General features: G+C 38.7%; 2 protein-coding genes across 3 annotated transcripts; one reads left to right on the forward strand and one right to left on the reverse strand.

Annotated features, from left to right (window-relative positions):
* The first annotated feature begins 263 nt into the window (after positions 1-263).
* On the forward strand, positions 264-10,067 carry znf395a (zinc finger protein 395a). Of its 2 annotated transcripts, none has more exons than XM_079853049.1 (10): positions 264-591; positions 3,179-3,412; positions 3,542-3,729; positions 3,816-3,922; positions 4,918-5,111; positions 5,214-5,314; positions 5,420-5,651; positions 5,807-5,905; positions 7,908-8,026; positions 8,966-10,067. In XM_079853049.1, the coding sequence occupies exons 2-10, from the start codon at positions 3,269-3,271 to the stop codon at positions 9,075-9,077; spliced, it is 1,296 nt and encodes a 431-aa protein (XP_079709175.1). In that variant the 5' UTR covers positions 264-591; positions 3,179-3,268; the 3' UTR covers positions 9,078-10,067. The 2 variants fall into 2 exon arrangements, with proteins under 2 accessions (XP_079709175.1, XP_079709176.1); XM_079853050.1 differs by having other exon boundaries at positions 575-685.
* On the reverse strand, positions 9,215-27,461 carry pnoca (prepronociceptin a). Its single transcript, XM_079853051.1, has 3 exons — positions 27,374-27,461; positions 14,780-14,932; positions 9,215-12,605 (listed from the first exon to the last, which is right to left on the reverse strand). Exons 2-3 carry the CDS (start codon positions 14,900-14,902, stop codon positions 12,012-12,014), a joined length of 717 nt encoding a protein of 238 aa, XP_079709177.1. The 5' UTR covers positions 14,903-14,932; positions 27,374-27,461; the 3' UTR covers positions 9,215-12,011.
* Positions 27,462-27,594: the final 133 nt, after the last annotated feature.

The raw sequence follows: 27,594 nt of genomic DNA on the forward strand, positions 1-27,594 counted from the left end.
TGCATCCATTTGCATTCCTGTTTAAATGCATTTTACTGTAGTAATGCAAAGCCACGGAGATTTAATAAAAAGTGGTGTAGCATGAATACAGTGTCCTATGTGTGTCCATTGTGTTTCTTGACCCTTCCTCAACTTCTGCGTAAACAAGTTGGAATTGTAGGGCGTGTGTCTTGGAAAGCGCTGCTTAGCCAATGAGCGTCGACATCCCTACCACGTGGTCAGGTTGTTTACTACAAGAGCAGAAGCCCGCTTGAAGGCGCTTGGGTGAAAACCCGGCACTGGATTACTCTGATACGGCTCACCTCTGTGAAGACGGAAGCAATACGGATTAAACCAAAGTCAAACAGAAGATCATCTCATCTTTGTCATGTAAAGCGAACACTGTAAATGAGAATAGACTGTTTTAATAGTAGTGTTCTTACGGCCTTGGTGCTTTATCAAACAGACACGGTTACAGTAAATGCAAAGATCCAGGCCGGGATTTTGAATACCTAAACACAAGCCGTTCTGGTCTCTGAAAAAGGACATTTTCAAGTTACAGCCGGTCAGAGCGAGCCTAGTGGGAAGGGGGTGTGTTGAAATTTGGCAAAGGTACGTGTGTTCATTGAAAGTTTTTCTCTCTGTTTTAATGCTTTTGTTTCTTATTGTTGCGCTGTGTTTCTCAGACAAAGACTACGTTGTTAAGGTTAGTACATGATAGCAGGTAAGGTTAGTATTTAGACTCGTACATTATTTCAGTGATTTCACGTGAAAAGCTTTTGGATGATCATGTTTGACACGTATGGCTTGTTTGTGCGACGATGTGCTTCGTTTTAGCAGAAATATTATTTTAGTTGTTCTATACGGATTCAAAATCTACACAACTGTGAACTTTTGCATTTGATATGAAATGTAAAAATAAATGTAAAAAAAATCCCAGCACAATGGGGGGAAAAAAGTCAGTTGGTTCATTAATTCGGGTATATAATCTGCAAAAACGAACTTTTTAGCATCTAAAGAGATTAACTGTCCAGCTGCTCCATTCTGATCAGTTTCGCAAAAACTGCGTTTAACGCTTTCAATGAATATGGATAATCTGCGCGTGCTCGTCGCGTCGCTTCTGCAACGAGGCTGCGAGTGCGAGCATGTGGGGACTCACGCGTTGTCATTAATGTTCTGAATAAGATGTTATTCCTGAATGAACGGCTGTTTTGAGTTGGATCTCTTCAATTAATTTTTAACTGGACGTTAATGAATCAGCCTTAATGTCATGTTCGATACGAGTTGTTTTAATTGTCGAACAGCAGAAATAAATGAAACGTTCATAACTTGATTGCTGACAGTTAATACGAGACAGAGCTGGTTTAATAAAATAATCAAATGTATTAAAACATGTAAAAACTTGCTCACCCTGAGATGGTCTCAAAGCAAAGTTAGGTTCTAACGTTAAGTTTAATCTAAGTTGAGCTGAATCATGGCTGCAACAAAATGAACTCGGATACATAAAATCACAGTAAGCACTTAATAATATAAAACCGTAATAAACAGCACTATGTGCCTATGGCTTCTTTGCAATGTTTTGGAAACATGTAATATCCCACGCCGGTGTGTCGGGGAAAAACGCGATGACGTAATTACGATATGACGTAATCGGACATCCGAATCGCTTTTTGAACCGGTTCTTGGCAGTTGTTTTTATTTTTATTTATTTGTAATTTTTTTAACTTATTTTTCATTTTTTGTTAATGAATTCAATGCAGTGCTGTTTCCTCTTTGTAAAAGAATTAAAAATAATAAAAGAACCGGTTCTTTGCAAGAAAGTGGTCGGTTAAGTCGGACTTTCCATCAATAGTTCTGAATATACCGAACATCCATGTACCAAAAACCATTACGTCATACTATATTCTCCAACTTATAATCACCTAGTTAGTTACAATCAAACTGCTATTTTTAACAGATTTTCGAAATGAAACTTTTTATTATTATTATTATTAATTTTGTTTTTCACAAATTTCTAATTTTAGAATAAATAAGTTATTATTAGACGCAAAAAACAAGCAGCAGCCATTTTTATAATTCACATCTGTCGTTGTAGCCTATATTGAACATTATATCTAACCGCTGCATATTGTGCAAAATTGACATGTCAAGTAGAGTTCAAAACACTATACTGAGTAATATAGTAATACTGTATGATATTAATGATTTGCACAGTATTTTCTGCTCCGTTGTTATATATTTTGCATCTAGCTAGACACTTATCCATTGGTTTACAGGAGATTTACATTTTTGATGAAGCTTATCTTCTCATTCACCTCTATTATTCTGTTTGTATTAGCTTTGTACATATAATAAATAATAAAATAAGAACAATTCAAGCTGCTCCCATGCTGCCAAATATGTAGTATTTGGCAACCAAGTGAGTTTTTTGGTTCAATCAGTTGCAATTACTCTGAATCACCTTTTACTGGAACGGAGGAAACTTAATACCAGATTGCAGCTGGTAATAATGGTTTTGTAGTAATTACCAATTCCTCTGTGCCCCAAACTCTTGGGTGAACGTTCTGAGGTTACAAAGGCTAGCATGACCATAACCGGTTTAATGTCTTGCGTCAGTTAAAGTAGTTTTTGCATGGTTCATTATGTGCTGACAATGACTCATAGTCATTCTGCACAGTTGCACGTAAACTTCGAATTTTGCATCATTCGTCCTGTGATGTCTTAATAGTTTGACACTTAGTTGCCAGATGTTTCAGGATGGTGACTCATGCTGATTTCACTGATCAGATTAAACAGTTGACAGCATTTTTTTAGATTAATATTAATATTTTGTACATATATACCAGTAACTTGTCTTTTTGTTTATTTCTTGAATTTGTAAATGGCAAGGTTAATATATCTAGCTATACATTTATAACTTTACACATTTAAATCGTTAAATCATGTTTATAATTTTATGTCATAAATATATACTTTATTTTGCTTTGTTAAAACTAGTGATTGACCTTTATGGGTTTTTCCATTTTCAATGATGCTGATATCTAGAGAGCAGGGTGTCTAACTGAGATAATTTTTTTGGCCTGTTCCTGATATATACACAATAAAATAAGGTCGTCAATACATCAGGCTCTCTTTCTGGCAATAAGATGTGCTGAGTGACCCGAACTACATTAATCATTTGTTTGTTTCCTCTTAACAGCTTCCTGTCCGTCGCTTGAATAGCGCTGCTGAATCTCCATCAGGAGTTCGTCAAAGCAGTTGAGAAGATTCAAGGTGCGAGGAACTGAAAATGGTACCGAAAACCAGGCTTGGGAAGCGTTCCCCACTGGGCACCCTGGTGTGTGGCTCCTCAGCGGACGGCCTGACAGAAACGGGGCCCCATGGATGCCCGGAAAGTGGGCTTCACAGAAGCAAGCTTTACCCTGGACAGAAGGTAAGCATGAATGTCTTTGTTGTTGTAGAGTAAATCAAAATATGACTGGTATTCTGAGTGAGATGCACTACACAATGTAAACACTGGAGCACGCAGCCACTTCATGGTGTTTTTCCTGATACGCTTCAGGTGTATGTGCACTGCGGAGGACAAGAATGTGGAGGTGTGGTCGAACAGCATAACCACGTGGACAATGAGGTGTCTATCTTCCTGCCCCAGCTTAACCAGCACGTTCATCGCAAACTGGAAGATGTATGGACAAACTCCACGTCCAGCCCTAACTCCTCAGTCTCCTCGTCCATTGATGTGCCAAGAAGGTATGGCTCGTTATAGATCTCAGAATGATGAATGTTGACTTTTTGAATGAGGAGCACTCCCTTATAACTCTACTTCAACACCGCAGGAGACCAGAGACAGTGGACATGGATGAGATTATGGCTGCAATGGTGCTTACAAGTCTGTCGTGCAGTCCAGTCATCCAACACGCAGCTCCGGGGAGCGTAGCTCCAGGTTAGTGTAACCTTGCACGTTCTTAAATGCTTTACCAAACCAATGGCACAGTGTACAAATCTGGTATAAACCAGCTGAGATTACTCAACGCTTGCTTAGATAGGCGTTAGTCACCAAGAAAAAATCCCTAACAACTGCACGTACAGTTTTGGCTAGTGGAACAAAGTCTTACACTTGTACAGTATTGCATGTCATCATCATTTTTAATAACTTCTGAAGGATAAAATAAGGTCCTACTGTCTAAACTGAGACTTCTGGGGAAAAAAATAATCTATAATTTTTAAATGTTTTTGACAAGTCTCTTATGCTCACCAAGGCTGCATTTATTTGATCAAATAATATTGTGAAATATGATTATAATTTAAAATAACTTTTCTATTTTAACATATTTGAAAATGTAATTTATTCCTGTGATGTGCTGCTCATGTAGCAACAGTTATGCTGCTTAATATTGTTATATATTTTTGTTCTGTATTCTTCTATGAATAGAAGGTTCAAAATAATTATTTTGCATTAATGCATCTTTGCTCATATTTAAAAATCCTACTGACCCCAAACTTTTGAACGGTAATAATTTTAGATTATATTATGTACTGTATGACATTTTGTATTAATATTAATTATTTTTATAATATTTATATAATTTTTCCAATGTGTTCTAGCATTTAGAACAGGGTTCGTAGAGGTGCTGGAAATTCTTGAATTTTAATATAGTGTTTTATATCGACTCATCCAGGTTATATAGGATGCCAAGTCTGCTTACAGACATTTTGGACAATGAAACTTGTTTTCTGTAGAATGCTTTGACAAATGCTATCATGTTCGCACAATAACTTCTGATTTAATGTGATGAAGTACGTACATGTATGTAAACGTAATTTACCACAGTTGTTGTAAGGTGCTGGAAAAGCTTGAAAAGTGCTTGATTTTGACTTTGGGAAAAGGGATTTTATGATGAAGCATAACTCAGTCACCTATTATTCTGTTTGTATTAGCTTTGTGTGGAATGGAAAATGGTGGTGGCGAACTGTCTGATGGTGGATATTGGAGCTGCGACCATGGAAACGGAAGCCCCGCCCCATCCCCACCCATCGTAGAGATGGACAAGAGTGCCCCTCTCGTTGATGAAGGCCTGGACATGGAACTGGACCAAATGTTGTTTAATGAGCCAACGCCAAGGAAACGCAAGGTACATTGCAAACTGAATTTATATACTGTATAATACATGAGGTGTTAGTTTTATGGAGTGTGTAGATTAATTGTCTTGTTTGTGTTGTTTTTCACCCTGTAGAACTCCGTAAAAGTAGCATATCGGTGCTTGTGGCCAAAATGTGGAAAAATACTGACCTCAGTAGTAGGCATCAAACGTCACATCCGAAATTCTCATCTTGGGTAAGCGTCACAATCGCCAAACGTCTCCCAGAAGTGTCTAGCCAATGAGCGCAGCAATCTGGGACGTTTAGATTGTAAACGCACTGTGTGTTATGTTTTCTGCAGACAAAGTGAAGAGCACTCACAAAGAGAAGAAGACTTCTACTACACTGAAGTATATCAGGACATGGAGCAGACAGCTCCCCCTGCTGGCCCCCGGCCCTCCTGCGCTTCCCCATGCAGTCCCAGTCGGCACAGGCCCCCTTCTCCCTCCACCCCGGAGATGCTCCATCCCAGCCCGCTCAGCCAGTCGGCCCCGAGCAGCTCCTGGCAGGTCCATACTGAGCACTCTTACCAGGTGAGATGCTTTACATTGTTGTGATGTAATTGAACACAGTGTTTCCCTTGAGGGCTTTTAGTGCCATCAAAGATCTTATTGGTGTCACATGTCGCATGTTGTCCTAAATGAAGAAACGTGGACGATTGTTTAATATGTTGATGTTGATTCTTTAGGCTCATCCACCCGTTCCGGTTGTGACTCCGAGTAAACCAGTTTCTGTTCCTGTGTCCTGTCATTGGACTCCACCTCTCACAGTTCACCAGAGCAAACAGGTGAGATTTTTATTTATTTATTAAAGAGACCATATTATGATCTTTTACAAAGTCTTGGTTTTGTTTTCAGAGTCTACTAGAATAGTATTTCATGCTTGACTGTTCAAAAAACGCATTGCATTGTTGCAGCACCTCTCCTACCAGTCTGTCAGTAACGCTGTAGAGTGCGTTTCCCGTACAACGATGTAACTCGCTGATAAACTACCATAGTATGATGCATCGTTGGAAAAACTAACCAACTTGTCACGACTGTTTCCTGTGAAAAACCGTACTGACATGGTTGCACTTCTGTCATTTGAGCCCCATTGGTTCAACAATATAGGACTGTCGTTAATGACGTCACGTGCAAATAACTTATGCTAATTAATCTATTCGAGATCTCCGAGATGCTGCTGTAACGAACATGGAATAAAAATAGTGAATTTGGTGCCATCTCATTTTGCTTTATTTGATGTTTGATTCATCGAGGGTTCCCTCATACGTCATACTCTAGAGTTCCCTTGCGCATTTTATGTACGTGCACTCTTTAAAAATGGTACTGATTGTTGGCCCTCTAAAATATATTATAAATATATTTAAATGGAATGAAATATATAAAATATATCGAATGATAGGTTATTTATTGTGCCCAAGAGCATGATCTATTTAAGCCCACGTCATTTAACAAGAAGCTATGCTTCTAACTACAGTTTGAGAGCTGTAGTTCCAACCACGTAAGATTGCGATGCTGTTTGCGAATGTTCGTTGGAACTATGGTTTCGAGAATTGTCAAACCGTTGAACGATGTTGGTAACCACGGAAATTGCGACCATAGTTGGCTAATGATGGTTTCAGGAAATGCTCCCGTTTAGTTCCAAGCTCTATGAAGCCCCTCCTTCCGAAAAGCACAATGTGCTCTGATTGGTCCGCTGGACCAGTGTGTTGTGATTGGTCAACCGCTTCGAGCGTGTTTTGGAAATGTCACGCCCCTTGCCTGTTTTTGCGCTTGCCTTGAACGGTAGTTATTTAAATAAGGAATATTGGCCCTGTTTACACCTGGTATTAAGATGCATTTTCTTCGATCGAATCAAGGGAGTATACAAGGGAGACACATTCCCGTTTACACCTGGTGATTAATCGGACTCTTTTGTCCACTACCGTTTTCGACTACCTCTGGAAGTGAAAGTGGACAAGCTCAAAACGTTTAAGACCCCGTTTACACCTGTATTTAGCATTGTCCACTTGTGATCCGATCAACCAAAACACATCTTAATACCAGGTTTAAACAGGGCCATTTTGACGTGTTAGTTCCCAGTAGAGAACTCAAGACTACAATCTAGGCATTTCAGGGGGTTCAGAAAGCACTTACTGAACTCCCTTTGGAGTGACATTGTGCTTTGTAACATTGCAGACCTTTTTCAGGCTCAAACAGCAAAACTACACACTCCTTAACTGATTCCATTATCATCTACAAGGTCAAAGAAAGCACAGATGTCTTTAAAGAGGCGTTTTCGCTGTGAATATTTATTGGTAATGGATTGTTTATGCATGAATGTTTTCTCTGAGGAATATACAAAGCACCACATGGTCTCAAATGCATTGTGTTTTCGCACTGGAAATGGGAGTGACATGCCCATGTTGTTTGTGTGTCCTTTGTTCCGCCCACAAGAGATGCTGATGGTATTGCAGTGCCATCTAGTGGAGTTCAGGCCAATGTGTTCTCTTTGTCTGTCTAAACGCTTGTCACTTGGTTGAAAAATCATGTAAATATAATGTGATCTGCGTATTTTGATCTTGCTGGTTTATAACAGTCAAAGGTTTTTATCAACAATATTTCTTTGAAATGGATAATTTCTTATTGCATATTTTTTGTCACAGTTTTACTGCACTGATGCATTGTTTGTACCGCTGAGTAGTGCAGTAATATAACCTGCAGTGCGTCATTCTGTGACTAATAGTGGTCTCTCTCTTCTCTCTCTCTCTCTCTCTCTCTCTCTCTCTCTCTCCCTCCCTCCCTCACCAGGCCTCACCATTCCGCCGTCGTTCAGTTAGTGTTGGTGAACAGTGGCTCCAGAATAACAACGCCACCTTCAGGCCACATCCTGCCAGTGTTTCACCTCCAAGAAACCATTGCTCTTCCAGGTGAGATTGGATTGTTTTCAATAATTATACAGTCTCTTTTAGTCAATCTTCATTTATAAAGTTAGTTTGATCAAAAAAAAAATTGAAATTGAAATCAGACGCTGTTTAGCCCTATTGGCCAATGAATGCAAATTAAAATACTGAAAAAAAGGCTTGATTTCATACTTTTCTCTGTATCTGTAATTACTTTTCTGTTGACGTAACCACGGTTGGATGTGCAAGGGAAAATAATAGTAACCAACAACATCTTAGTATTTTAATATAAAATGTTAAATTAAATTAAATTTAAATTTTAAATTTAAATTAAAACTACCCACTCTTTTATTTTTCAGCCAAATATTTAATAAACACACTATCGTTCAAAAGTTTGGTGTCGGTTTTACAAATGTTTTTGAAATTCTCTTGTGATTTAACAAAGCTGCAATTATTTGATCAAAAATACTGTAAAACAGTGATAATCAGAAGTATTGGATAAAAAATAAAAAAATAAAATGGAATTTATTCCTGTGATGCAAAACTGAATGTTCAGCTCCAGTTTGTTACTCCAGTCTTCAGTGTCACATGATCCTTCAGAAATCATTCTAATATGCTTAACATTGCTTTTTATTATAAATGTTGAAAGCAGTTGTGCTGCTTAATTTTTCTTTTTTTTTAAACCATGATACTCATAATTCTTTGACTAGAAAGTTTGAAAGAACAACATTTGAAATAGAAATCTTTTGTAACAATGTAAAAGTCTTAACTGTCACTTTTATCAATTTAATGCATCATTGCTGAAAAAAACCTTGTATTAATTTCTTTTAAAAGAATCTTACTGACCCCAATCTTAAACAGTAGTATAAATAACATAGTAAACTGTGTTGTGAATAACATTTCATTAGTTCTGTTGCATTCAGATTAGATGTCGAATTGAACTCTAACTTTATTTTCTACTAACAGGAGGATTCGGGGCGAAGCCAAGAAATGCCGGAAGGTGTACGGCATTGAACACCGAGACCAGTGGTGCACCGCCTGCCGCTGGAAAAAGGCCTGTCAGCGATTCCTCGACTGAATCCTTCTTTCAATTGGAAACGGAACACTAACCTTACAGAGACTCACAAGAGGGGAACTGATCTGGAACTATGGTTGGAAGAAACCAAAAGAGCACCTTTAGACTTAACTTTTTCTACTTTTTATCACGAATACGTGTTTTGCGTTTTATTAAATGTGCTAAGGAGCCATGTTGGTGCTGGAAAAATGATAAAACAAAAAAGGACAGCCTCTGCCCCACAACTCCTGCAGTCTTCCTGCATCATATCAAGAACTGATGAAGTGTTGCCTTCCTTTTACATGCAGTAAGCAGCCATATACTTGATGTATATGCATGTTGTTTAATGTGGTTTAAACATTGTTGTCATCAGACACGGATGGAAAGTTAATTTATCATTCCAACTTAATTGCTGAAATGAGACAGTCCGACGCTTTCAGGTGCAAAATTGGCAGCTTACGGTCCATTGTAGATTAACAAGAAAGCAGAGTAAAGTTTCAATATCATATAACGTTTATGTTCATGTATGCCATGTTTACCTGCTGATAAGCAGTTTCCTTCTTCGATTTCCAGTGTAAAATGTTGTAAGACAAACTTTTGAAAAGGAAATAGGAAGAAAACAGGATTTTGTATTACGATTTTGATATCTGCAATGTGTTAAATGGTGTGTCGTCATTATCGGTGTATGTCACAGGTTATACTTCTGTGAAATGAGACGATTCACTTTTCTGTCATGTCATTATTAAGGAAGTATTTGTGTAAACTTGCATGATCTGATCCAATTTATTCAGTTACTTTTGTGCTTCTCGCCCCAGTCCGCTCACTTGCTGTTCGTTTGTTTGGTCTGTGTTCTTGCCAAAGAAAATCTCAGCAAGATAATGTGAAATATATCTGTTGACCGTTTATGAGAACATTGTAACCAACTGTTTGATTGGTTCATATTCTTAATACTGGGTCCAAATATTTTCTTATTTCGAATAACACTTCAATGTGTCATCCTTTTTGTTTTTATATGTAGCTCAACTCAATGCATTTTTTGCAAAGCTTGATGCTTTGACATCATTAAAACTGAATGTACCTTATCCTGAAGATCTCCGGAAGTCTTTATGCATTTCCAGCAGCCAGTGTCATAGCTGTGTAAGAACATCCTAGTCTGAGAGACATTCAATGAACCTCTTGGAGAACAATATTTTTGTACATTTTTGTAAAGTACTTCCAAAGTATTTCCTTTTATGAAACGTCTTGAACTGTCTGAGATCTGTATAGTAGATAAAAGTAGAATTTCTTTTCATGAATCGTACGTTGCTTCATGCCTTTTTTAAATAAACTTTTGTGCAAACAAGTATGACCAACAGCAAGTGTTGCATTTTAATATTTGAGTTTGAATACTTTCAATTTGCAATAAGGTGAACAGGTAGACGTTACATTGTCTTAGACTGAAATTAATGATGAACAAAATACTTCAGGACAATCATTTGCTGCATGACAAGCCACAGAAAATAGTAAACTATTTTATTGACAGTTCAGTTTTACTATGTACAGTTCATGTAGTGAACATCTGATTTTTATCTTCAGAATAAAGGGGAAAGCATGACAATACATCATTTCATATGCACAAATTCAAATAAACTTTGACAGCTTAAAAATAAAGATAAAATGAAAGCTTTTGGTTTCCCACTCTTTTGTGAGGAAGCAAACTGTGCATGACAGAATTTGTTATGTTTGTATTGGCATATTACAGTGATGAGTCTTTGCTGGAATCTGGCTTTATTTATTTAAACACAGACAGTAAACACAGATTAGCTTTCCTTAATCCCCTTACCCACAAATGACAATTATATCATCAATTACTCATGCTCATATCGTTCAGAACCCATTTTATGTTCTTTCTTCCTTAAAACACTAAAGAGAGATGTTAAACAGATTGTTCAAGCTGCTATTTTCCCAATACAATCTCATGGCAATTCGTAACTATTTTATGTTTTGACAAATTGGTGGCTAGTTCGAATTAATTGGTACATTCACATTTGTACTGTTTAAGCCGAGTGATGCTTATGTATATGAGTTAGGGCTGGATCTTCATGCTTACTTTTTTTTCCCCCGTAAAAACATCGCCTTAATTTTCATACGATTCACATTACACTCAGATCAGGATGTTTTTTGGTTGAAAGCAAATTTGTTATTTATACAGCCCATTTAGCTCCAAAAATGACAAAAAGTGACAAAAAAAGTAGTCCATATTACTTCTGAAGTAATATAGCCTAATATATTTAATGCTAAGAACAGACAATTAATCTGTTATCACTTCCCAAACATAACTGGTTCGTGACTGAGATCGGTTTGATTTGAGATTTGAAAGCAAAAATTAGGTGATAATTAAAAACAAAAACGTACTTAAAATCATTAATATGTTTCTCATATGTTCATTAGATTTTAATGGTGATTTTGGAGCTCAAAACGACATAATATTGAGTGTCATCATGACAATTTAAAAAAAAAAAAAATTTTTTTTTGGTGAACTATTCCTTTAATCGTTCTATTTTGTGCCTAGTAATCTACCCGACATCTCGCCTTGATTTGGAGTTTTCATTATGGGGAATCTCATTGACCAATAGGTGGCAGTGTTGTAGAGGAGATGGATTTGAATCTAGTAAAGTTTTTAAATGGTCTTTGTACAATGTATAATTAAACTACAGGGGCCTTCATATACAATACCAATCGTATGCAAACTTTAGATGTCTCGAATTGAACCTGAAGAGTTTTCTTCAAACTTCTAGCTAATATTACTTATTGTTAGCTTTGTTTGACACAGATTAGATGCTTTAATGAGTAAATGCACATCTAACCCTGTGGCACTATGAGAGCTTTTTGTGTTTGAGGAGAACAGTGCATGATATCTTTCGAATGAGCATAACAAATGGTTTGCTGGGTAAGTTTATTCGCTTCGAAGATCAAAGCTTACTCATTCTGTTGGGTGACATCAGCAGACATACTATTAAACTCGCTAGCTCGAGTACTCATGCCCAAATACTGCTTGAGGAACTCGCTAAAACGCTTCTGGTTGTTCCATTTGCGAGCGGATTTGCGGACGCCTATGAAACCCCCATATCTCTTTTGCAAAGACCTGCCAGGATCCATGAACTTCCTGTAGCCATACTTGTTTTTGAGGAAGCCTCCAAAGCGTTTGATTAGGTGGATGGCAGCTTTTTCTTCCTCGTCACCTTCAATCTCGTTGGCTCCATCTCGGTCTTCCTCAGATTCCTGTGCCGACTGTAGTTGCAGGAACTTGTATTTTTTACTTAGCTGCATATCTCGGTCCTGATCATCCATTTCCAAAGCCCGTGTTATGTGGTCAAACCTCTGGAGGGTTTCAGAAAACTCCCCATCATCTTGGTCCACAGGCAGAGAGGTGTCCACCTCTTCATCTGCTCTTTTCAGCATGGCACCTCCAACCGATAATGAAGCTTTTGGTTTCTGCTCCACAATGGTCCTGCGACACATCTCCCAGGTGTCGCCTGGAGAAAGTTTACCATGACACTCTACCAGACAGACCTGAAAGAAGACACACACAAACACACACATTCCAACATCAATATACTTTAATAACACAGACACACTCAGAGGTGAATAATGTCTGTAAAGTTATTTTCAACACAATTTATCCATTGACTGGTCTTAGCTTATTTAAAGGGAGAGTTCACCCCAAAATTTTGTCATTACTTACTCACCCTCAAGTTGTTCCAAACCTGTATGAGTTTCTTTCTTCTGTTGAACACAAAAGAAGATATTTTGAAGAATGCTGGTAATCAAACAATGGACGCTGACGGTAGCCATTGACTTATAGTAGGAAAAAAAATACCATGGAAATCCATGGCAGCATCCGAAAACTGATAAATGCTGTATCTCCTGAGATACCTTCATCTGAACGATTTCTGAAGGCAGCATCTATATGTATCCATTGCTGCCTTAATATCCCACAATCCTGTGCTTTCCATTCTGTGACAGTTGAGCGAGAAAAATAAAGATGGCTTCTGAAAGTTGTGGGTCGAGAAATTACTATTGTACTCAAATAAATATTCACTTCATTTTCAACAAAACTCATTCTATTTTGCTGTAGATCATTAAACTGTTACGTTGCCTCAGAAGTCTGTCCGAAATCAGTTTTGTGAGGAACCTTCGTGCTCAGGCAAAGTCGTTGCCGAAGTTCGGACGCAGCCCATGGGTGCCGTCAACTGTCTGGTTAACAAAATTCTAAAATATCTTCTTTTGTGCTCAACAGAAGAAAGAAACTCATACAGGTTTGGAACAACTTGATGGTGAGTAAGTAATGAGAACGTTTTCATTTTTGGGTGAACTATCCCTTTAAGATGGTCTCCCAGTTAGCTAAACTAGTGTTCTGAACAACTAAAGTCACGAGTCACGACCTTTTTTTACAGTCTATGCTATGGTCACGAGTCACTACCCTCGCATATTTTAATATGAATATGTAAAATATATAAATATATTTTATATATAAAATGTATTTTAAAACTTTAAAAAGTGGGAGGAGCGTGAGCTCTTTTTAGCCTAATCCGGTGCAATCAATTAACCTTTTCTATTTAAAAGTCTGACTTCGAGGGAGTTTGTTAGTGACCAGAAAGAGGGAGAGAGACAGAGAGAAAAATATGGTCATTCATGCTGAAAATGAATAAAAAAACACCTCAGGGAGAGCCTACGTAACGATGGAGGGCTACTCAGGCCAATCAGTTTCCGCAAGCAGCCTTGCCAAATTATGTTATTGTGTTTCTACTTAATTACACAACATGATAACTGAATCACCCCAGCTGTTTTGAGTCAAAGGTCCATCTTTAACCAAATTAGCACTTCTGCCCCCGCAAATGCGTCTTATTGACATGAATCAGACAGTGTGTCCTCCTCTCCTCGGAGCTATAATCAGCTGCAGTGCACAGCCACATTCCGCTGTTATGATCATTACAATTATGTCAACTAATGACGAGTCTCGGGGAAATTCGATACAGTTGAGGCCAAACATCTTGAACAGTACAGAAAAATTAAATAAGATGAATGAAATTGTAGAAGATCTGGGAAGAGTAACAAAGAAAACTTCTATATTCTGAAGAAATATGCCTCTGACTTTTGAGTAGTTCCTAAGGTGCTTTACTTTTGTGGTTTCTAGGGTGTTTTGAGTGGTCTCTATGATATTCCGGTTTAGATATGTCTTGGATAAATCGTTGAATGTAAGTGTAGCCTATGCGATTTTTTTTTCTTCTGTTATAGTCTGAGAATGCATGAGAATTAATTGTGTCTGATTTGGGGATCAACTTTGTACATTTCTCATTTTAAATTAAAACAGAAACAAAGAAGACAATTATTGTCGTATATAGCCTATAAGAGCATAAAGCTATTAAAATTAACATGGATGATTTAGTTTTGGGAGGATTTAATAAGAATACAATTTGAGCTCTTATTAAATCTCTGATTACAGATGTTTGTATGTGAACACAATCTGTGACATTGAGATCTCTTCTGAAAGGGAGACAAGAAATATGTGAGATCATTGAAGTATTTTTTCCTGAAGAACAATATTCTGTGCAAAATTTCTCCAATTTTTTCTCCAAATTTTTTCCAAATGCTTTCCATTTAATCTTATTGCTGTCTAGGAGAGATATTTAAGAGATCTCATTTGTGATATTATACGGGAAGTGATGGCAACTGTAGGGAATTACCAAATTGTTGAAGGCATATTCATTAGGCAGTTTTTGGCTGCAGAAGAGGCAATCCCTCTGGCAGTCACACCATGCTGGGTTACACAGTCCAAGCAACAGCAGCGTCCACAGTGGAGTCTTCATCACGGAGTGTGAGAACAGCTGAAGTGCAGTCTGTAGAGAAAAGAGATGATGGTGCGAGAGAGAAAATAAGTTACAGAAGCAAACCTTGGCACAACAGTATGTGTGTATACATTAGTTAAACCAAAGACTTTCCTGGAATTCCTCTGATTGTTCAAGCAGCACTATCTTTTGTGACTCAAATCTAATAAACTCAAAATCAAAAACCAACTGTAATAAAAAATAGCCTGAATAACTTCAGAATTATGTCTATATACAACATTCAAAAGTTCGGGTAGTGTCTGTAAGATTTTTTTTATGTTTTTGAAAGAAGTTCAAGGCTGCATTTATTTTATAAAAATACGGTAAAAACAGTAATATTGTTAAATATTACAATGTAAAATAACTGGTTTCTATTTTAATACATTTTAAAATAGCATTAATTTTCAATGCTGTTTTAAAATGAATAATAATTAATAATAATAATTAATAATAATGACCAAAGCTGAATTTTCAGCATCATTACTCCAGTCCTCAGTGTCACATGATCTAGAAATCATTCAAATATGCTGATTTGATTCTTAAGAAACATTGGTTATTATTATCAATGTTGAACAGTTGTGCTGCCTAATAGTTTTGTGGAAAACCTTTTTCAGGATTCTTTGATGAATAGAAAGTTCAAAAGAATAGCATTTATTTGAAACAAAAATATTTATAACATATAAAAGTATTCACTGTCACTTGAATTTTTATAACTGATTCTGTTATTTTCCTGTTTATTACTGATAATCTGTATAGGTGACTTGACTTGATCGATTTAAGTCAGGGTTCTATGTTGTTTGGACTTTGTTTGCCATTTTCCGTCTTGGTTTGTCACCATAGTTACTAATTTTACTTTGTCATTCTGTTCAGCTGTTCATCATTAGTTACCTTTTTTGATCTGTGTATTTATGTCCATGTATTTCATTTGAGTTTTGTCTGGTCTTGTCTATGTGTACATGTGGTTGTCCTATTCTTGTGTCTGTGTTTCCCTTTGGGATTATCTATTAAAAACTTTACTTCTTCATCATCTTTACTTCTTTACATCTTCATCGTCATGTGCCTATCTACAACCACCAGTTGTGACAGAAGACTGGACCAAGAAAAAATGTTTTGTGGCTTTTTTTTTTTTTTAATTAGTATTTTTTTCTTTAATTTTCCCCCTCACCATGGCTTTGCCTGCAATAAGACTGTTATGCCTGGAGCAGATGGACCGTTTGCTGGACTTTTTAGATCTGGCCTGCTTTACGTACAATGACGATGACTCGCACGGCATCTTTTTCCATGCCAGCCTGCAGAGAGCAGGCGAAGGCACGCCTCCCAGCGAATGGTGGGAGTGAGGACAACCCTACCTATTTGGAGTGGGTGCTGGTGCAAAATGGACTGGATTTTGTCGTCAGCCCCGAAGAGGACACCAGCCCCACTCCCAACCCAGAGTCCAGCCAGACACCACCATGTGAGATGACAAGAAGCCTGAGCCCACCGCAGACTGTTGTTTTTACTTTGGAGAGGATGATTCCCACCCGAATCAGACGCTTCAGATTGAAATCTATGGATCCCACAGCCTCCCTCTCCCACATCCTCTCAAAACCTCAACCAGTCCTTCTACCCAGACTCCGCTGTCTCCCGACAGCCCCTCTGTTCCTCCTCAGCCTCCTCACAGTGATCTGGATTCACCTCGGGTCTTCTGTGAGCCACCTACCCCTGGTTGAGTGGATCCCCTGGCTCCGCCTCCAGCCGCTGATCCCGTCACTCCTCTTCAGCCCGTCGCCCTGACTCCTCCACCTTCGCGTCTCCCCCCCTTGGCTCCACTGGGCTCCCTCGGCCTGCCGGCTCCGCGTCGGGTAGACGTCGACATGACTACGCCACAGACCTCCGGCTTCGCCTTAGACCTCAGTCGCTCCAGTTCAACCTCAGCCCTCCAGTATCTCGGTTCCACCTCGGGGGGTCATCGCTACAGCTTCGTCACGACCTCCGAAGCCTACGGTGTCGCACCGGAACACTGGCTCTCCATCTGCACCCAGCGCTCCACCACCATCAGCTCATTGTCAGTCGTCGCCAAGGAAATTTCCGCCATGGTTCCTCCCTCCTTCGCCGCCGCCGTGGATCTCCATCCTGGCTGGACTCTGGGATTCCACCTGGCTTCCCCTGCTCCGGGCTTCTCCCAGGCTCCACGCACCATCTACACCACCTTGGTTTTCTCAGTCTTCACTCTTCCTGGTTTCCCGTCCTCCACCAGAGCCTCCTCCTTCCTCTGTCGCCACGAGGTCGCACCTCTTCGGGATGGGGCGTACTGTCAGGGTTATATGTTGTTTGAACTTTGTTTGCTGTTTTACTGCCTTAGTTTGTCACCATACGCTGATTTCACGCAGCCGCCATTTTGAAATCGAAAGTGAGGCTCCGTATAGTTATTAATTTGATTTAGTCATTCTGTTCAGCTGTTCATCATTAGTTACATTATTTGATCTGTGTATTTAAGTCCTTGTGTTTCATTTGAGTTTTGTCCGGTCTCGATGTATACGTGTGGTTGCGCTATTCCTGCCTTGATCTGTGTTTGCCTTTTGGATTATCTAAACTTTACTTTGACATTCATCTTCATCGTTGTGTGCCTATCTACAACCACCAGTTGTGACATTTAATGCATCCTTGCTGAATAAAAGTATTAACTTCTTAAACTTTCAGACTCAACTTTAGAATGGTATTGGTGAGCATAAACCCTTTGAAATCTGGCTAGAAGCTCAAGAGTCCCCAGCTAGAAAATAAAAGCATTGTTTTTGAAGAACTGGAATAAGACCCCCTGAGCTTAGAATGTCACATTAGAGCTAAATATGTTACCTAGTCCATATAAAACATAACTTGATTGCAGATTAATCATAGTTTATTATAAAATAATTATGTTATATTTTTGCAGTGTTTAGTTGGTTGCTGGGCGACTTTGTTTAATAAGTTTTAATGGACTGTTTTCTTTATGGAAGCTTTAGATACATTAATTTAATACAATAATTTCAACTCCGTTCAGTATTTAATGATCAATTTATTTGTTTATTTGGCAATTAGCCATGTAATGATCAGAATAATGTACAGTCAGAAGGTCATTATTGCAAAATAATCTCCTTCAGGGTAAGATTATTTTTTGACAATGACTGTCTGAATGTACTTTATCACTCACATAATCTAAACTAGATTTAGATGTAAAAATGTATCACATGTGTGATGTTAATAAACTATATTTAAAGGTACTTTTTGATTGAATTTGAGACAGACTTAGCATTTGCATGTACTTCATTAGCAAAACTCATCATCTGTAGTAATTGAAGCTAGAATTAGTGCTTGTGGCGTAATGGGAGCAGAATAGAGAAGAGGAGGAGGATTTGAGCCGCTGTGATGCATGCTGGTTAAGCAGTCACCACATTATTCCAAACAATAGAAAGGACTATAAAGCTTCAGCATTTAAGCGCTTTAAGAATAATAACCTTATTCTGTGGCTTCCTGCTCAAGCAAATAAAGCACAGATGAGAATGTAGCCTACATTTCAGCATTGACAGCACTGACCGCCAAACCATCAGTTGTTTCGTTGCTTCAGAAGCAACTTCAAGATAAATCAATTTCACCTGCATTACACTTGTACTGAAGGTGTCACCAGGAACAAAAGCAACGGTGTAAGTCACTGAGTTTTATTGAATTTGGTCACTGTACAAGCAACAGACAGGAAAGACACATAATTATAAGTGTGTGAGTGAATTACACAACTTTATCTAGGGGAGAATGAACTAGATATTGATTTTCACCACCCCCTTTAGCTAATTTAGTTTTTTTCTCTTCTCGGGAACTACAAGATGACACACCTAAATGGATTCTGGCCAGGGTGCAGCATTGTGTAGAGGTGATATTTCAAGTGAAGATTGTTTGTTGCAACTACAGTATTTCTCTTCAGCAGTTATTTATTCTTGTTGAAGTTTCTCATTTGAATTTAGATTACCAGGACAAGCTTTTCTGTGCACCTCAAGTGCCCCAGAAGTTCTTAATTTCACTGCAGTTTTTACAGACCTATACATACATGTGGGATGCAGAGCTTGGCAGGCCTTCAAAATGTAATTAACTAACTCAATTATGTAATAAAAAAGACTTAACCAAGATAGACACAGTGATTTAACTCCTGACCTTTGGAATTATCTCATATACCCAAAGGAAAGAACAATCTCTCATTGACTAATTGGGAGGAAATTGGTACAGTTTGAGAAACTGTGCTTTTTATATCATAAGAAAGCGTTTCTGTTTTGAAAAGGAAATAGTGATCTTTTCTGCAGTAGCAGTGCATGATTTGTCTGCCATCTGCAGCTGGAGTGGCACTTATACCAAAATAAGATTAATTTTAAATTGTTTAATGCTGCACAGAGGAGGCATAAATGCGTTTACTCAGAAATTACAATTGCACTCTAAAAAAATCCTGGGTTTTAGCCTGTGTTTGGGGGTTATTTTTTCAGCATCTTGGTAGTTTTTGTGTTACCACCTTGCTACTGGGTTAACAACCCAGCGGTTGAGTTATTTATCGCGGACTCTGCAGAGAGTAATTCTCAGTGACATCGAACTGGTGCATTTCTTCGGTAAAATACAGGTTTGTGTAGGCTACGTTTTATTTTATTTATAAAATTGTAGCCTACTGTGCTGTAAAATATTTAATTTTATGCAAAGCAACATACAGGGATGCGATGTGAGTCATCTAAAAACATTTAATTTTATGCAGAGCAACATACAGGGATGCGATGTGAGTCATCTAAACGAGTGTGACATCGGTCTTTTCGCGTGATGGAAACGCCTGGTGCCTTGCATTAAATAAATGATTTTATTCGTAGCCAAGATATAGGCTACTAAATCTAATTACTTTGAATGTTAAATGTGTCCTCAGAGCTGTTCACTGTTTGTTTATGGGCAAGTTATGGAGTCAGTCACAGCATATTTCGGCTATGACTGGTGAAACGCTGTGCGGGCGGCGGCCTGAAGTTAGCAGTTCCCCCGCCGAACCCGATACCAACTCCGGCACGAGAGACAGGCAGCGTCGTTACGGTGGAAACGGGATAACAGAGACTGGTCGATTACACGTGAGTTACCTCTAAATGTTTATTTTTTACTTATAATGTTTATTAAATTATTTTAAATATAGGAAATATTGTATAGCCTACATACTACATACTTTACTGTAGCCTTCTTGTCTACAGTCTGTAGGCTAAATTATAATAGGCCTATATCTAAAATAAAGGAAGTTATACAAACCATGGTTGTGTTGAGTACTTTACAAAAGTTTAGATAATTTAACTTAATCTGTAATCACTCATTCTTGTATGAAGTAAAAATAAGCGAGTATTATAGTTAAAATTAAATAATAAAATCAACCCATTATTGTTGGGTTTAATAAACAACCAAATTTGGGTAAAATTAGCCCAACAATTTCTGTCCTATATTTACCCAAATTGAGTTGTTTTTAACCCTGTGTTTTTTAGAGTGGTATAAATAAATGAATGTTTTAAATATGACAGTATTGAAAGACGAAAGCCTGTTTCTGCTTCAGAGTAAAAAAAGAATTAACATGAAAAAATTGAATTGCGATTTTATATCTGACAATTGTGACTTCATATTTTTTCACAGTTCAGACTTTATATCTCAGTCACAATGTTATTTTATATCACTTAATTGCGCCTTTATTTATTGTAATTCTAATTGATTTTTCATAATTGCAACTTTATTTGGCACAGTCACTTTACATCTCACGATTGCAACTTTATTTGTCACATTTGAATCTTTATTTCTCGCAATATGATTTTATCTCTCACAATTGCAACCATTTCTCTTAATTGTGACTTAATTTCTCAAAATTGCGACATTATATAGCACAATGTGACTGGTTTATTTCTCACTGAGACTTTATATCTTGCAATATGACTTTATATCTCAGTGTTGCTTTATTTCTTATTTTAAAACTGTCGTATTTTTTCGCTCTGATATGGGCTCTCTTAGAAATGTGAAATGATGAATGAAAATATGAAATTACAAATAAATATTTCTAATTATAATTAATAAATAATTAAATATATACCCTATCATTACAACAGCAAAGTTTCAGTGTTTTGCTGCTGCATTTTATTTTAATTTACAGAACAAAAGCAGCATCAGTGTCACAACTATGTTCTGTCTTGTCTGCACCTGTTCTTGTTTGTCCCTGATTAGTTAACCTTCATCCACCTGTGTCTAGTTAGTTCCCTCGTTTACCCTGTGTATATATTCTCCCCGTTCCGTTCAGTCCCTTGTCGGTTATTGTTCGTGTCTATGTGATACACGCTGTTGCGTCCTGTTCACCTGCCCGTGTCCATTAAAGCTTTCTTATATTTTTGGAATCAAGCTTTGTCTGTCTGCTTCATCAGCCAAAACGTGACAGAATAACCGACCAAACAAAGATGAACTTGATGGACTCACCCACGCTGCAGCTTCTCCTCTGCCCGGAGAGCAGGCCCTATCTGGGTTACCTGACCTGGATGATCCAGAATGGTGACCTCTCCCTCATAGCCAGCAAGCCTGAGGTGCCCACCGAGGTCATTCCTGAACCAGCCCCGGAGTCGACGCAGGTGGGTCAGTCCATCGCAGAGCCAGGAGTGGACTACAACCTAATAGACCTGTGGTCCACGGATCCTATTCCCACCCAAGTCCTCACCTTCACATCATCATCTTCTTCGCCGGTCCCATCCGGAAGTTTTCCGTCCGCATCCCTGCCTGTCATCCTTATCCCGTCAACATTGCTGGTCACGACCAGCCCCCTGTATCCGTCGGCACCACTGTGTCGTGTAGCTCCTCGGCTTTGCCACCGCCGTTCACTCCATGCAGCTCATCCTCCGCACAGCTCATCCTTCGCGCCTCGGGCTCCCTGGCCACCAGCTCGGCTAAAGGCCGAGTCCCGGCTACACCTTGGGCATCCAGGCCCACACCATCACTTTGTCCTGTCAGCCAGTTGCCCTCACCTTGACCCACCACTCCTTCATCGCCTCTGTGGTCCGTCTGCCCGGAAGCTCCGCTGGGCTCGCTCGACACTCCAGGTCGGCCTTCAGCGATCGATGCCCAGCGGCAGCTACGGACTTCTGGGATTCGGGCTGCGCCCTCACCCTGCACCCCTGGACTCCTCCCTTCCTCTGACCTCCCCGTCGGCCTCCCTCACCACATCGTCACCCCGGTCATCCGTCCCCACGTCATCGCCTCAGTCCCGCAGGTCAGCGGCTCAGCTCCCGTCTTCGGGTCTACGGTGTCGCCATGGTCCGCTCAGTTCCACTGGTTCCTCCACCTCTCACCATTGTTCCACCTCCGCCGATCGGCTCCAGGGTTCCGTCCGCCCCCTCTGTCTGGACTCTGGTTCCTCCCCCCATCTGCGCCACCATGGTGCCCGTGGCCGACGCCCCCAGGGTCCAGTTCGTCCTAGCTCCAAGCCCTCCTCCGAAACCTCCGCCCTTTTTTCTGTTTTTTTTTTTTACTTCTATTATCACGGCGCGAGGATACGACTTTTTGAGGGGGGCGTAATGTCACAATTATGTTCTGTCTTGTCTGCACCTGTTCTTGTTAGTCCCTGATTAGTTAACCTTCATCCACCTGTGTCTAGTTAGTTCTCTCGTTTACCCTGTGTATATATTATCCCCGTTCAGTCCCTTGTTGGTTATTGTTCGTGTCTGTGATGCACGCTGTTGCGTCATGTTCACCTGCCCGTGTACACAATCAGATCTGTCTCTGATTCTATGGGCTGAGATGGATCAGAGCTACATATTTTATGGCTTTTATGCAGAATCGTGTTTTTACATAAACTCTGGTGCAGGCACTCAGCCTCCCCCGAGCAACTTTATCTCAGCTGTGTAAACAACCCTAAGTGTTAATTTAGTCCATAAGCTTTAATGTGTTCTTTCTTCATATTTTAATACACCTTCAATTATGTTAGCTTCTTTTCCATATTCTGATCAGATAAGAGGAAAGACACAATGAATTAATGGATTCTAACGAGTACACTGCAGCATTTCTGTCATTGATGCTCATAAATACCAGGATGAGAAATATCAGACGTTGTCCAGTAAACAAAGCAAGTGGAAAGAATTCCATGTTCTGCTTCATTTCCTGTCTCCATCACCAGTTGCTACTCTCGTGGAGATATTGTCCATCATTTCAGACGTGTTACCTCCTGAGATTTTTTTAATGTATTGGTTAAAGACACTCACTGGCTCAATTAAACTCCAGAAGTACATGGGGTTAGTTTTGCACAGCCCATTTCTCAATCAAACGCGTCATAATCAAAGCTAAATACCAGAGGGGTTCTTAGTGGCGGAGATGCGAGGTTCACTGCTGTGTCTAATTAGACCAGAATTGTGCAACTGCAGATGGAAAGCTGGAAAGAAATTGCTGCAAGGGGTCTGTGAGCTGACAAACACGTAATTAGGATCACATATACCCCCCGTTTCACAGACAAGGCTAGTCCTAGACTAAAATGCATGTTTGAGCTGTTTTAACTGAAAGCTTAAAATATGTCACTGGCATTATTTTGTCTCAAGATGCACACCATTTATGTTTTTTTATAAGGCACGTTAATAAAAGCTACTTAAACGTCTTAATTGACCTAAGGCCTAATCCTGGCTTAATCTAAGCGCTGTCTGTGAAACTGGTCCATAACATTTACATTATGTATGTATGACACAAAACTAACACCATAACCTAAGGAAATAAATAGTGATATATGATCATAATGGGCTGACCATTGAGGTGGCGACTATATGACGCTAACAGTTGTACCTGGTTTGAATTAATGACCTCAATTTCCTTCAAGCATGACGCTATAGATCAGTTAAAAAAGAAGAAATCAATGACCATTATTAGTAATCCAGTATTAACCGAAGAGCCATTAGTATCCAATAGTAGTTGATCCAACAAGTGTCATTATTATTGGCTGTAAACATAATGAATGTCAATGAAATGACCAGTGATGCAGCAACACCCCTGAGGAACATTTTATTGCTAATACGTTGCTCTTACTTAGCTCAGGAGACTTAAAGGTGAGTCTCAGTTAGGCTTAAGGATAATTTATATTTCTCCTTAAAATCCTTAAGAGAAATAAAAAAAGAGACAATTGTTGACGTACAGTGAGAGTGTATAGAGCTATAAAATGAAGGTGGACGACAGTACAGACAGATATGATTTGGTTTTAGAAGAATCTGATGAGAGATGTTTGGGTTTGTAATTGTATTGTGATCTCTGATGTTTGGTATCTTGGCCAATCTGAGATTTTGTTTGAGATCTCTTCTGAAACTCTAATGCCCTGAACACATTGTGCGATTTTGGGCTGTCCCAGGCGAAAGATGACCAATCGTGGCGATTTCTGTGGTTGTGGCTTCTAAACGGTGTTTTCTACGTCGTACAGTGAGAGAGGTTCAAAGACGACCGTTGTCACAGTCTTGCGACCAAAGCCTGCGATCATTTTATGACAGTGTCAGAAATTTAGCATGATCATCTCACAGTGTGTTTGCTGCTATGACCTACGTCTACTGACTAGCCAATAAAAATGCAACATGAAATGGCGTATTGATCAGCTTGACCTGGCGCTAAAACATAAAACTACTTACCTCAAGCTCCATTTGCAAAAGTGGCATGCCAATTTAGCCTCTTTTTCCTAGCATTGACCGCATCCATATTCTCCTCCTCTTTTTTAGGGCTCATAAAAACCTCAATTGTTAAAGTGCGATTCATCTTTCTCTATTTACCACTAGCGCATGCTGATGACTTTTTATTCTTCTATACTAACTTGCGTCGTAGCCTACGATTCAATAGGTGTCACCATCGTACAGTCTACATGCATGTCGTACCCAAGTTTATTAGTTCCATGTCGTACAGTGTGATTTGTAATGATCTTATAGGATTGCCGAAATTGCACAGTTTGTTGTAGCAGGAGCTCACATCAGTGGCAAACACACACGACACAGACAGGTAAGATGAAAGGAAATGAGACAGAAAATAATAGAGTGTAGTGCACTTTGTTCACCTGTATGTCTCAGCAGGGCCACTGCAGCCCATGAAGGTCAAAGACAAACATTTGTGTATACACCTACAAACTCACAAGCAGATCAACGCAGGCACAAATTAAATGCCAAATTGCCCCAATAACCACAACAAAAAAAAATTATTCTTATAAGAAATAATTATTGACTGGAATAGAAGGATTCACCACACTTAAACAGCAGTCAGGATGGGCTTTGCATTGACACCCACGATATACAGATAGATTATCTAATCAAAAAAGCTTAAGGTTGTTTTCATGCTTGTGATGCAAAAGTAATTGTTTCATCTGCGGTATTGAATGCAGTTGTTAAACTCAAGTTAAGGGCAGAGGAACTCCTTGATGAAATATCATCCTGCAGTGCAGTCTCTCACTCCAGTGCATTTCATAGTCCAGCATCAAACAGACTTGGTAGTCTAGATGGCAGATAAACTGTTTGGAATTTGAAAAAAATGTATATGTGATATTACTTTCGGGATTGTACTCTTACTATTGCATTTAACACCTATTTTCATGATTGTATTGTAAGAGTGAAGCATAGATCTTAGTCACATCACACTGCTGTACTGCACATCCATCTTCAAACAAAGCCTTCCTTTTCTCCAGCCAGTGCCTAATACCCTGTATAGCTACTATTTTGAACTGGCTGACCACTGTAAAATATCTTTAAAAAAAAAAAGCAACTAAACAATATAATTCAACATAGTTTGATAGATATATATTCATGTCAAAATTTTTTCGTTTATTATAAAGCTAGATTATCAGCTTTATAAATATTTCCAGTGATTATGCTTATATATTTTTCTTTTATGCTTATGCTTTTTTTACATCAGGATATTTAAAGCACCACTAGGACAGCTAATCAGGAGTCAATTTCACAGTGGCTAAATTTGTGGCATGAGTTTCGGACGAGCTGATAAATTTGCCATCATAGCAGCACTTTCCCTCAATGGGTTTTTCTACAATCTCAGAAAAAAGGCACAAAAGCTGTCACTGGGGAGGTACCTTTTTAAAAGGTACTAATATGTACACGTACTGATATGTACCTTTAAGGTACTAATATGCATTCTTAAGGGGTAAATAGGCTACAAAGGTGTGAATTAGGTACTGCCACTGTAACAGCTTTTGAACCTTTTTTTTTTTGAGAGTGTATCATACTTGTGAAAATTTTCTATTAATCATCATGTGGATTTTTCTTTACATAGTTTTTATTTTATTTTTTATTTTTAAAGAAGTACTGAAACAATTGGCATTATTCTAATAAAATACAACATACGACATTAAGAATTTGCATAGAAGGAATCAATGGCACTTGATATTTTTCAAAACTCTTTTGAGTTGTAATTCAGCCAGGTTTTTGTTATACAATAAACAGTATTAACACGTTTTAAAAAATTGTTTTATGATCATAGCCACAATTCTTGCAAACTCAGCTCTGATCTTTTAGTGACACTCTGTGGTTTAGAACAAGTTAGGTATGAAATGATCTGTTGCAACATCAGAAAGTTACATTTTGAATCATCCAAGGCAGAATTACATCCAATGCATCACAATCTTTAAAGGCTAATTCATTATTACCTCATGTGAAATCAACAAACTATTTATGTCACTCTTAATTTTTGTAACCTGAGCACTAAATCCAGCAGGTAAGACATTTATAGGCACTGGCCACAGATAGTAGAAAATTGCATGGTAATGGCCCATGAACGGAGCAGGTGCTGGGCATTTTGCCGCACCAAAAGTCAGCTTGTTTTCCAAAATATTTCACAAAACTGCCGATATTCCCTCTCAGCTGAATCGAACACCTCAGAGTACAGTAAATTTCTCCCTAAAGTTAAATGAGGTGTATAGTAGCCTGGATTATGCCCTGTAAAGAGATGCATTGATTTCACTATAGACAAATCAATGACATAATTGTGAGAGCAAAGTGAAAAATATGTCCCTGTCATTCACAAGACAGAATACAGAATACACAACATGCTATAAACCATATTTTTTATGCATAATTTGATGCTTTTTTTCAGTAAATTATGGGGAAAAATATTAAATGTCTTGCACGCGGTTAATTACGATTATGCAATAAACTACTGATCTGATGGGATATTTCACCCAGAAAGGATAATATCGTCTATTACACCCCTATGTTGTTCAAAACCTGTATGACTTTCTTTCAAAAGAAGATATTATACGTTGGAGTCCAAACAAAATTGAACACAGAAAGAAAGTAATAGAGTAAATGTGAACTATCCCTTTAACGTCCAAGTTTAACAAAAAATGTTATACTCGAATTGCACACTCTAAATTTCAAATAATCAGCAATCAGATTCGTGCAAAGTGGCCTGAGTAAACTGATGTGAATCTAAAGTGTTTCTCCCCCTCTGTCAGCCTACCTGAGCTGTGTGCGGTTCAGGCACCTGTCCTGAGCAGATCTGCTGAAACTGAAGGCGGTTATATTCTCCTAATGCCTGCTTCTGTTTGTTTCCTAAGAGGATGCTGTTGCTCGGTCGTTTTATAGAGACACACCCCTCCCTGTGGTCCAACCCCTAACCCCCTGTTTTACAAGTGTGTATGTGTGTGTGTGAGAGAGAGAGAGAGAGAGAGAGAGAGAGGA

Source organism: Squalius cephalus, assembly GCF_949319135.1.
Source record: "Squalius cephalus genome assembly, chromosome: 20".
In the NCBI taxonomy this organism is placed as follows: Eukaryota; Metazoa; Chordata; class Actinopteri; order Cypriniformes; family Leuciscidae; genus Squalius; species Squalius cephalus.